This window comes from Giraffa tippelskirchi, chromosome 1 (genome assembly GCF_054371585.1).
Source record: "Giraffa tippelskirchi isolate mGirTip1 chromosome 1, T2T-mGirTip1v1.2.pri, whole genome shotgun sequence".
Taxonomy (NCBI): domain Eukaryota; kingdom Metazoa; phylum Chordata; class Mammalia; order Artiodactyla; family Giraffidae; genus Giraffa; species Giraffa tippelskirchi.
In genome coordinates, this window is record NC_137275.1 from 186637342 (window position 1) to 186649854 (window position 12513).

At 41.0% G+C, this 12513-nt stretch overlaps 1 protein-coding gene across 14 annotated transcripts in view; it reads left to right on the forward strand.

The window, feature by feature from the left end:
• The window catches only part of PIWIL2 (piwi like RNA-mediated gene silencing 2), a 73132-nt gene extending 63861 nt beyond the window's left edge, over positions 1-9271 (forward strand). For 9 of the 14 annotated variants that reach the window (XM_081513868.1, XM_081513896.1, XM_081513946.1 and 6 more), the window contains 3 exons: positions 5743-5996; positions 6428-6535; positions 7341-9271. In XM_081513868.1, coding sequence (XP_081369994.1) covers positions 5743-5996; positions 6428-6535; positions 7341-7497 — 519 coding nt within the window. In that variant the 3' untranslated portion in view covers positions 7498-9271. The remainder of the gene's footprint in view (positions 1-5742; positions 5997-6427; positions 6536-7340) is intronic. The other 5 variants (XR_014060533.1, XR_014060556.1, XR_014060553.1 and 2 more) reach the window with 2 other exon arrangements.
• Positions 9272-12513: the final 3242 nt, after the last annotated feature.

Sequence of the window (12513 nt, forward strand, 5' to 3'; positions counted from 1 at the left end):
GTAAACTTAATAATGGTCTAAAAAATAAAATCTCTATTTAAAAACATGCACATACAATGAGATGCTACCACACACATACTAAAGTGAAAGTGAAAGTCGCTCAGTTGTGTCCGATTCTTGGTGACCCCATGAACTGTAGCTTGCCAGGCTCCTCTGTCCATGGAATTCTCCAGGCCAGAATACTGGAGTGGGCTGCCATTCCCTTCTCCGGAGGATCTGCCCAACCCAGGGATCAAACCCAGGTTTCCCACATTGCAGGCAGATTCTTTACCATCTGAGCCAACAGGGAGCCCACACACACACACTAAGATGGCTAAAATAAAAAACAGTGTTGTTGAGTATGTGGAGAAATTGGAACCCTCATGCATTGCTGGTGGGGTTGCCAAACAGTCGAGCTACTTTGAAAAAACAGTTTGGCATTTCTTCAGAATGTTAAGCATAGTTACAGGAGACCCAGCAATTCTACTCCTAGCTATAAACCAAAAGAATTGAAAGCATCTGTCCACACAAAAACGTGTATATGATGATCATAGCAGTATTATTACTCCATATGATTGATGAATGGACAAACTGTGATGGAATACTATTTGACAGCATTAAGGAATGAAGTATTGATACATGATACAACTTGGGTGAACTATGAAAATATTATGTTCAGTGAAACTGTTTAGTCACAAAGACCACCTATTGATTATGTTTGTCCAGAACAGTCTAATCCAAAGAAACAGAAAGTAGGTTAGTGTGTTCCAGGAGTTGGGATTGAGGGGTGATGGAAAATAACTGCTAGTGGGTGTGAGATTACTTTCTTGGGGTGATGAATATATTCTAAAATTGATGGTTGCAAGATTCTATAAATTTAAAACTTTGACTCATATACCTTAAAAGAGTGTCTTTTAAGGTGTCACACATTATATCTCAATAAACCTGTGAATTAAAAAAAGCACTACTCCCAAACATCCGTCTAGCTTACATACATGTGTGGAATCAACAAATTAATACATGCTGCCAAGGGAAAAACAGGTTCGAAAGGTTGGCTTATTTCCCTGGGCCCCCACCCTTCCTCTGACGTGCCTTCACATAGATGTTTTTATATTTTGTCCAGCTTTTCCAATTATCCTCAGCTGTAGGATTTCCCAGAATTTCTGGTCTGTGAGTGAGGCCTTGCTGGCAAGCTTCATCTCATCTATGGTTTTATTTAAAATCTGTATTTAGATTTATTTTTCTAGTCCAGCAGTTCTGAGATTTCCTGGTCTAAGGAAACCTTAAATATTACTGAGTTTTTTGTTTAAGTGCCTATCTATCAGTAATTATTACCATATTAGATTTAAAAACTGAAAACGTTTTATATTTTTAAATTTTATTTTCAAATACTAATAAGCTCAATACATGTGAATAACAAAAATCACATTTTAAAGATCACAATCACAAAAAGGTAAATACCCTATGATTCCACATATATGAGATACTCAAGAGTAGTCAAAGATAACTACTTTCAAAATGTTTGGTTATGTTTGTTTTACATTTCAGTGAATGTCCTGCATTTAATTTATTGTGGTGTCACACATCATTTACTTTCTGGAAAATTCTGGTGCATATTTGTGAGAGAATTAGAGTGAAAATGCCAAGTAATGTAGTGGTATTGTCAGAATAGTTTCGACTTTGTGGACTCCCTAAAATGACTAAGGGACTCCTGGATGGGAAAGGATTGGAGCCCAGAGCACACACTGGGAACCACTGCTGTGGCCCATAGCATTCGTCAGAGCTCCGGGACCACATCTCCCACTGCCTGTGAGGCCCCTCTAGTACTGGGATGTCTCATGGGCCACTGAAGCCTGACATGTGAGTCTGAGTGCCAGGGTTGCTTTCCATTCACGTGTGAAAATCAAAACCAAGCTGTTCTTGCCTTAGCTTTTAGCACGCGTGATTAGTAATCACCTGATGTTGAGTTTATCTGTTATTTGGCCTGAGGTTGGAGAAGATTAAACTCAGATGTAGTTGGTGCAGCCCCTGTTGCTTCTGATGTGACTCTGGCTGTGGCTGTGACTACTAGCCTGGTCTGACTAGTGTCTGACTCTGAAGACAGAAGGTAGTGGGCCACGGTGTTACCTTTGGAATCAAAAGTTGCAGGCAGCCAGCTTTACGATGTGTGAGTGTATAGGTTCTTTCTGTTTCTCAATTCCACCTTCACTTCCCTTTTCTTAGCAGAATTGAGAGAATCTTAGGTTGGAGTTATGTTGAGCCAGTGATTATTTGGGAACTCTTCCAGAATTTAGCCTGCCCTTATTGAACCTACCATTGCCAATATCTTGCTGACCTCTTCTTCCACCTTTTTTTCCCAAGTTTTTTTTTTTTTTTTTAATGGCTGTACTGGGTCTTTGTTGCCACGTGCACTTTTTTTTTTCTCTAGTTGTGGTGAACAGGCTTCTCACTGAAGTGGCTTCTCTTGTTGCAGAGCACGGGCTATAAGCGCCCAGGCTTCAGTCGTTGTGGTGCATGGGCTTAGCTGCTCTGCTGCATGTGGGATCTTCCCAGATCAGGGATGAAACCCGTGTCTGCTGCATTGGCAGGAGGATTCTTTACCACTGAGCCACCAGGGAATCTCCCAATTTTTTTTAATTAAGTAAAATACATATAAAATTTAACATCTTACTCCTTTTTAAGTAACATTTTAATGGTAGGAAATACATTGATAACGTTGTACAGTCGTCTTCATCATCCATCTCCATAACTCTTTTTATCTTGTAAAACTGAAACTCTCTTCATTAAACAATTGTTTCCCGTGCTCTCCACCCCCTCTCCCCTGGCTGCCACCATTCTACGTTCTGTCTCTGATTTTGACAACTCTGAGTATCTCACGTGCATGGAATAATACTCATTTGTCTTTTTGCAACTGGTTTGTTTCACTTAACGTAATGTCTTCAGAGTTCATCCATGTTGTAGTACATTGCAGAATTTCCTCCCTTTTAAGAGCTGAATAATATTCTGTTGGATGTATATGCCACATTTTGCTTACCCATTCATGTGTTGATGGACACTTGGGTTACTTACATCATCATATAGGTCAGTCTCCAGTTATTTACTTGTCCCTTGTCTAGTCACAGTCTAAAACTTTGCTCATGCTCTACCTGGAATCCTTTTACCTTTCTTTGATGACTGAAGTGTCTGCTGATTCTTTCACTGAGGTTCACATATTCCTCCAGGGAACAAATGTCTTATACTTCTCTGTTCTCATAGCATTTTATTTATACCTTTGTTATATTATTTATAATGTCTTGAGAGCATTTACTTTTATATGTCTGTCTCCCCAGTTTTAAGTTCCACTAATATTTGGAAGGTATCAAGATAATTTTGGGGCTTCCCCGGTGCCTCAGATAGTAAATCATCTGCTTGCAGTGGCAAGAGACGGGGGTTCAATTGCTGGGTCGGAAAGATCCCTTGGAGAAGGGAATGGCTACCCACTGCAGTATTCTTGCCTGGAGAATCCCATGGATAGAGGAGGAGCCTGGCCAGCTACAGTCCATGGGGTCACAAGAAGTTGGACGTAACTGAGCTACTGATACTTGCACATCCTTTCAAGATAATTTTTATGAGACTAGCACAGTGGCTCATATATAGTGGGCATTAAGTGTTTGTTCAGTGAATGAATGTAATCACACATAAAAGAACATCTCAAACTTTCAGCAGATACTTATTTTCTCCTTTACCCTCACCATTGTATTTAGTGCTAGAGACACCAGGCCACCAAGCACAGTCTTGCTTTCAAGATATTCATGGATTTATTGTTTCATGTATTTACCCTAGTACTGAAGTGATTTGATAATGTATGTTTACCATTAATGTTTCAGCATTGTGACTTGTCTCATATTTTGACCCTTCTAGATCATAGTCTTACCATTTATGAAATGAAGAGGATGGGCTAGATGACCTAGAAAAGTTACCATTGTTGACTGTTACTATATTATTAGATTTTAATGCTCCTTGATAACAGGAATCATGTCCTTCACTCTTACTGGAATCTTACGTAGGACCAGGTATAGTGTCTCACCCTCAGTGGTTGGTTGCCGTGCCGTGCTAAGTTGCTTCAGTCGTGGCTGACTCTGTGCGACCCTATGGACGGTAGCCTGCCAGGCTCTTCTGTCCATGGGGTTCTCCAAGCAAGAATACTGGAGTGGATTGCCAGGGTTAGCACATTTTAAAGAAAGACGTAATATCAGTGAATACTTCAGTTGAATTTGATTCTATTTTTCACTCCATTGATCTTGTTAGATCCCTTCCCTGTGCTTCAGAATATCTGTATTTCCTTGATCTAGTTTGTGTTCAACTTTTGTATTCATGTATACACACGCTTTATCTCTCAACCCTAAGAAGAAGAAGGTGAGGTGATCATTTACCTCCATTTTTCAAGTGGGGAAACAGTCTTCAAGAGCATAGTTGAGGAGCAGCACATGCAGACTCGTCCCAGGTCTCCTGACCCCAGATACAGTGTCATACTTCTCTGTTTCCTCACCTGTGAAATCAGAGTTTCTTTCAGATCTCAGTGCCTGTGTTACGCAACCTTTAACACAGCGTATCGAGACTCTTGGAGAAGTTACAGAAATGTGCTCACTTTAGCAAAATGGAGATTAGCTGGTAAGATCATGGAGAGCCTCAGGGAATTGGTGAGAAGGTCGAGTGTCAGACTGGGAAATGGACAGCAGTTCTAGAAGCAGGGACCTGAAAAAGCACCGTCAGACTCCCCAAGTGTTTCTGGTTCTCTGCCCAAGAGTCAGAGTGAGGGAAAAGCGTTCTGCTGGCGTGGCTGGAATCATCTCTTGTCTTTTGGTTAGCACAGTGATTCTCAAATGGGGACAGTTTTGTCCTCCCACTGGGAAACCTGCAGACATTTTTGAGTTATAACTGGGAGAGAGAGCTACTGGCATCCAGTGGGTAGAGGCCAGGAATGGTGTGGAATGTGCTCTGGGGTCAGCCCCCAATAACAGAATTCACTGGTCCCACACATCAGTAGTGTTGAGGCTGAGAAGGCCTGGATTAGGGGGAGGCAGCTCGATTAAAATCCCACCAGACTATCCTGTTGGAGGCAGAAGAACACTAAAATGCTCTTACCAAAAAAAAAGGTGGAATAGATACTAGACAGAGAAAACAAGATAAAAACAAAAAAGTACTGCAACTAGGGCAGTAATTCCAAGGTTGTAAAGAATCAGATATGACTGAGCAACTAAGCACACACACACACACACACACACACACACAAAATAATATTTAGTGAAGGATCCTTGTATTAGCAACTTTGGGTGTTGCTGATAAAATATCAGGTTGGTGTATCTGTGGCATGTGCAGTTATGGGTTAGAATCTCTTCAACAGTTCAGCTTGTTCTTTGCATAGACAGTAATTTAGTGTTAAATCCAAGTAGAAGGAAGATTGATTCAAGCCTGTAATTTTCCTTTTTTTTAACTTTGTTCACACCGTTTCAGTATAAGCCTTGTATATATGACTCAGAGCTTGCTTATTTGGTTCCATATTTTATAACACCTTGGCTGTGCCAGACCTGTTTTACTACCCTGAGGAAGTCTAGAAATGACTAGAAGCTGCCTCTCCTTGCCCTTCCAACGTGATGGCTTCGGGCCCAGCTGTCAGAGGGACCTACTGCCGTGTCTCCAGGTTGTTCACTGAGTGACCCGCCCTCTGCTGGTGGTCATTAGCCCTAGGGCCATGCGGTTCACCTCAGCAAGGTTTCGTTTCAGGTGAACCACTGCCTCCCAGATAAGATTGTGGTGTACCGTGATGGAGTGTCTGATGGCCAACTGAAGACAGTTGCCAGCTATGAAATTCCTCAGCTACAGAAGTGTTTTGAAGCTTTTGAGAATTATCATCCCAAGATGGTGGTGTTTGTAGTACAGAAGAAAATCAGCACCAACCTGTACCTGGCTGCCACTGAGAACTTTGCGAGTCCCTCCCCTGGGACTGTAGTAGATCATACGATAACAAGCTGTGAGTGGTAAGTGGGCAAAACACAGTATTTCAACAAGAATAGGTTGGGGAAGTTCTCCGTTCCCTGGGTATTAGAATGGGAAAGTGGCCTAGAGAGATTTGGAATGGAATCTTCAAGAGATTTTCCTGGTAAAAAATAAAATTTTAAAAGCTATTTAGAAAACACACAAACCACCAGTGAAGCTTTTACCTCTTAAGTATAAAATATTGAACATGCATTCTTTTCCTAAGAATATGCATGCTTAATTTTCCGCACACAGATGTGGTCATTTCTACCACCACTTTTAAATAGCCTGTTGAGTCAGGAGACCTGAATTCTCATCCTGGTTTGGTCCTTGTGATGTCCTTGATCCAGTCATTTGACCTCTCTGAGCCTCGGATGAAGGAGCATCTCCAGCTCTGAAACTATACCATTAGTTTGTACTTTTTCCTTACTAGGGTGGACTTCTACCTTCTTGCCCATCATGTACGGCAGGGTTGTGGCATTCCAACCCATTATGTTTGTGTTCTCAACACTGCAAACCTGAGCCCTGATCATATGCAGAGGTGAGCTAACCAGTAACTTACTCCTAACTTGTGAATAATTCTGGCCACTGAGCTAAGTCTAAGACCTGGAATTTAAAAACCTCTGAATTCAACAAATTGGATTTGGCTTAATTCAACAAATCACTGGTTTTGGCTTAATAATTTTCTGATTCTCTCTGAAAGCATTTTTTTTCTGAAAGCATTTTGCATTTATCTTTTGGAGTTGAATTTACTAAGACTCATTTCTCTTATATAATCAGAAAAGACAAATGCTGCCCGCCCCCTTACCCCTTGAGTTTCTTTATGTCTTTGATGATAATGATACATCTTTTCGAGGAGTGATCAATAATTATTGTTGTATGCTAAAATTACTTGAACACCTTTCAAAAAATTACTAACAACCAGGCTTCACCTAGAAGCATTCTGAAGCATTTGTATTTTTAAAAACTGCTCCCAATGATTATGACACACAGCCAAGTTTGAGACCCATTGCTCTTGAGCTCAGAGTAAATAAATACTTTGCTGGGGTACTTCTCTTTCTGCAACCTTTTCTTGAGACAAGAGAAAAAAAAATGTTCTTGTTGTTTTCCTTGTTTTGATATAAAAACAGGAGCACCTAAATTGGGAATTTCCCCATGTCCTCTTGACTTACAAATAGTGGAAATAATTTCACTTAAAAATAGTAATTCCAAAAAGTTGCATCATATATTCCTCAGTCCCCCAGTTTGCTGGTAAATATGCTGTGTCATGCACCCAGAAGGACATAATCATGCTCTGCCCTGAAGATGGAGAGTGATAAGGCTCATGTTTTCTTCTTGGCCTACAGGTTGACTTTCAAACTGTGCCACATGTACTGGAATTGGCCGGGTACCATTAGAGTTCCAGCTCCTTGCAAGTATGCCCACAAACTAGCCTTCCTGTCAGGACAGATCTTGCACCATGAACCAGCCATCCAGCTGTGTGAGAACCTGTTCTTCCTGTGACCGGACAGTCAGGACACGGGCTGGTCAGAGCAGGCAGACTTCTGAACTCAGCTGTGAACTCATCTGTGCAGGGTCAACAGTGACTGGAAGGGGGTTTGTGTTGTTTGCTCCTTCACCAACCTAGTAGAATATCTTTCTTTTCATTTTCTTTTCCCTTTTAAGTCCGTTAACACTGAAAAGCAGGTTCCATCATAAATTTCAGCTAGAAATTGTCTTGTTGCCTTTGTACAGCAAATGGGGGTAGTCTGCTACAATGTAGATGGGGTGGGTGAAGATGGGTGACCCTTCAGGAGTCTCCAAAGCCGACAGAAGCCATAGAAACCAGCAGAAGCAGCAATTACACTTATAAACTCTGCTTACTAAGCAGTTCCCATTTCTGGTGCCAGAGCCGATAGTGAATGAAGTCTTTGCAAGTTCTTAAAGTAGAGAGCTACTTTATTTGGGCAACTGGGAAAGGTAAGAGGGCAGAGTTTCTCAGGATTTGGCTGTTGCTGGCAAATATGAAAGACATGTCGTGAAACCAGCTGTTGGGTATTTTTCACGCTTTTCCTGACCTAATCTTCTCTAGGGATTGAGTTGATGACACATGACTTGAACTTGAACTTTGGAAGGGGTGTTTAGTTATTTCTTGCCTCCTGAGAGGACAAACACAGTTTTATCTGTATATTTCAGTTGCTTTATAGTATGCAATGTTGATTTCTTCCTACCTTCCTCCCCCGACCTCCACCACACACACACACACACCCACACACACACACCAAGATACCTTTGCTTCTTGTCCTTGTTACTGACCTTTAGTAAGTTTCAGTTTTTTAAAAACTAAGAATTAGAACATGTGAAATTCAACAGCTTTGAAGGTTCATGACAGGCCATGAGCTTTTCTTGACCCTTTCTCCTCAGTGTGTCACTTTCTTTTCTGTTGATATGTTTGCAAATTGAACCACTCACTTCCCTTGCTCAATACTCTCTTCCCGGCCGTTAGCTCATTTTGTTAGGAATTTCTCTGAGTCTGCATTAAGATTTCCAGAAGTTGGCTTTGGGAAACATGACACTCCTTCCAAAGTCCAGACATTTCAGTTTAGAAAGTTGTCACTATGCCTGCTGGTTTCAGTGTGTTTTGTGTGTGTGTTTATTTTTCCCCCCGTTTAAAAATCTTCCAGTCCCTTCGGGGCTAATTCAGTCTTACGTTGTTTTATCTAGATTTTTAAAAGCCAGTTTTATTTAACCTTTCTGAATTTGTATCTATTTATTTGTGTGTGTATTTTATTTTATTTATTTATTTATTTTTTGGTGTGATGGCAGGGAGGGACGACGCAGAAATCCTCGTTTTATATGACAGTGTGTGAGAAGAGAAAGTTTAGCTTAAAACTCCTTAGATGAAGAAAACCGACCTACCATTGCGTTGGCTGCAGCATGAGGCAGAGGCGGAGCAGCTGTGGGGGTCAGTGGTCTCATGTGCACTTCGGATTCCACGCAGAGTGAGGGACAGTGAAGGGCTGAGACCTGGGGTTTAAACACCGCAGAATCAGGCACATCGGATCACTGGTTTTGGGCTTAACAGTTCTCCAATTCTCTTTGGAAGCATTTTGAATTTCTCTTTTGAAGTTAGATTTGCTAATTCTCATTTTCTCTTAGATAATCAGAAAAGACAAATACTTGAATATAGCATAAACATTTCTTCACTTTTTCCTCCTGGTTTTCTTTCCTTGTGTTTTCAGTCTTAATGTGAAATGACTGGGTCATGGGATGGAAAATAAAAAGAAATTTGTATGTATGTGTAGTTGTGTTTGTAATAATGTTGACATATGCTAATCATATAGTTCTTTTTCTTCGTAAACCTGTAGCACTTGTTAGAATTATTAATTTGTTACTGGGCATGCTGGGGGTGGCTGCAGTATTGGTACTCAGGTAATTTCACTGAGATCTAGCAGTAAGATTTCTTGAAGAAGATACTAATAGTCTGTCTTCTGGGACAAATGAGGCACCTGTTGTGTATATGTGTGTGTGTGTGTGTGTTTTGTCTTGTTTCAAAACTCTTCCCATCAGAGAATTTCTGTTGGGCTGAGTGAAAGCCAGCTCCTAAGGGTGGCCTTTCCCTCTCGCCTTTTCCTAATGCTTGTCCTTCTTTGCTTGCACTTCATGGTGTGTCTGTAACCTTTTTAAGTACCTTCCCAAAGAACCCTGACTGCTTGCTTCACCACTACATCCTTTTCTGTTTATTTAGAAACTCCATCTTCAGTGATTCAGTGCTTCTTGAACTCATCCTTAAAAGAATCTAATTTAGCCTCTTTTTACTTGAGCAGCATTTTATTGAATGGTGTGAAAAGGGAAGTAGTTTTATAAATGACTAGCTCTTCATATTGAAAATGTTATAACTTGTGCCTGAAATTTCTCAGTGATTTGGGATAATTGGAGAAAGACCCTACTTTGTCTTTTTTTTTCCTAAACCTAGCTTTTTCTGAGTGTCTTACCTTTCCCTGTCTAGACTTATTTTATCTCTTTTAAAAAAATGAAGAAATTCAAGAGAATGAAGAAAAAAAGCCACAGACTGGAAGAAAATATTTGCAAAAGACACATCTGAGGGGCTCCCTGGCAGCCCAGTGGCTAAGACTGCTCTTCCACTGTAGAGGCTCGAGTTGAAGCCCTGGTCAGGGAAGTACTACACGCCATGAGGCACGTCAAAGGAAAAAAAAAAAAGACATATCTGATAAAGGACTGTTATCCAAAATATACAAAGAACTCTTAAAATTCAACAGTAAGAAAACAACCTAATAAAAATTGGGTAAAAAGACCTGAGGAGAGATTTCACCAACTAAGATATGCAGTTGGCAAATAAGCATATGAAAATATGCCCAACATCATATGTCATTAGAGAATTACAAATTAAAATGAGATACACTGCATACCTCTTATTAATAGAATGGTCCAAATTCAAAACACTGGCCACTCCAAATGCTCGTGAAGATGTGGAACAGGAATTCAGTCATTCATCATTGCCCAAGGGAATGCGAAATAGTACAGCTAGTTTAAAAGACAATTTGGTAGTTTCTTACAAATCAAAACATACCCTTATCATATGATCAAGCAGTCACACTGCTTGGTATTTGCCCAAAAGAGTTTATAATTTACATCAGCACAGAAACCTAACACTGGATGTTGATAATAGCTTTATTCCTTCATAATTGCCGAAACTTGTAAGCAACCAAGATGTCCGTCAGTAGGTGAATGGATAAACAAACACTGGTACAAGAAGACAGTGGAATATTAGTCAGTGCTAAAAAGAAATGAGCTATCAAGGCAATGAAAAGACCTGGAGGATACTTAGATGCATATTACTAAGTGAAAGAAGCCAATCTGAAAATGTTCCATACTGTATGATTCCAACCATATAACGTTCTGGAAAAGGCAAAAACGATAGAGACAGTAAAAGGATCAGGGTTTGGGGAGAAGGAGGGATGAATGGGCAGAGGGGTTTTAGGGCAAGGAAACTATTCTGTAGGCTACTGTAATGGTGGATACATGTCATTGTGTATTTGTCCAAACCCATAGAATGTGGAACACTGAATATGAAGCCTGATGTTCCTTGAACTTGGAGTGATTATGACAAGAAGTTGATGTAGGTTCACTAACTGTAATTAACACAAGCACCATTCTTGTGGGGGATGTTGATAGTGGGGGAGGCTCTGTGTATATGGGAAACGTCCAACCTTTGCAAATTGTGCAGTGAACCTAAAGATGGGCTCTAAAAAATAACTTTTTTTAAAAGAATGAGTTAGGGTGGGAGTTCCCTAGTGGTCTAGAGATTAGGATTGAGTGCTTTCACTGTCCTGTTATTTAGTCGCTAAGTCATGTCTTAACTGTTTTGCAACCCCATGGACTGTAGCCTGCCAGACTGGTCTGTCTATGGGATTCTCCAGGCAGGAATACAGGAGTGGGTTGCCATGCCCTCCCCCAGGGGATCTTCCCGACCCAGGGATTGAACCCGTGTTTCCTGCATTGCAGGCAGATTCTTTACTGCTGAGCCACCGGGGATGCCCTTCACTGTGCTGACTGGGTTTCAATCCCTGGGTCCGGGGACTGAGATCCCACAAGCTGCGCCACATGGCCAAAAGAAAGAATGAGTAAGGGAGACTTCTGAAAATATTATAGACTTGTCAGTATGGTAGACTCAGCTGACCGTACTGAGAAATGTTTGGAAAACAAAATTTTTTTTACATTAATTATCTGGATTGGGGGGAAATGGAACAAGGGAAGAGATGACGATGGGGGAAGGAGGAAGGAAGGAAAATAATTGAGGCAGAAGAAAGAAAGGGAAGCCAGAGTGGTTATGTTGTTGTTCAGTTGCCAAGTTGTTTCCGACTTGCTTCAGCCACATGAAGAGCACACCAGACTTCCCTGTCCTTCACTGTCTCGTGGAATTTGCTCAGATTCATGTCCACTGAGTCAGTGATCCCAACCATTTCATTCTATGTTAACCACGCCCTTCTCCTGTCCTCAGTCTTTCCCAGCATCAGGGTCTTTTCTAATGAGTCAGCTCTTTGTATCAGGTGACCAAAATTTTGGAGCTTCAGTGTCAGTCTTTCCAATGAATATTAAGGGTTGATTTCCTTTAGGATTGACTGGTTTGATCTCCTTGATGTCCAAGGGACTCTTTAAGAGTCTTCTTTAGCACCACAGTTCAAAAGCATCAATTCTTTGGTGCTTAGCCTTCTTTATGGTCCTACTCTTACATCTGTACATGACTATTGGGAAAAACCACAGCTTTGACTATACGGACCTTTGTGGTTATAGTTGATGCCAACATAGCTCCCAGGGTTATGGACAAAATGCAGGGATGGGAGCACTGAGGTTTTTCATTTCAGATAAGGATAGAAGATGCAGCCTTAGACCCTATGAGGCACAGGATTGCTGGAGTGAATTTTTCTGGATGAAGACAGCTGGAGCCTGGAAGGGGAGTAGAAAGTCCATGTTGACCATCCAAGGGCAGTAGGAAGAAACTAAGGGCAAAAGACATTG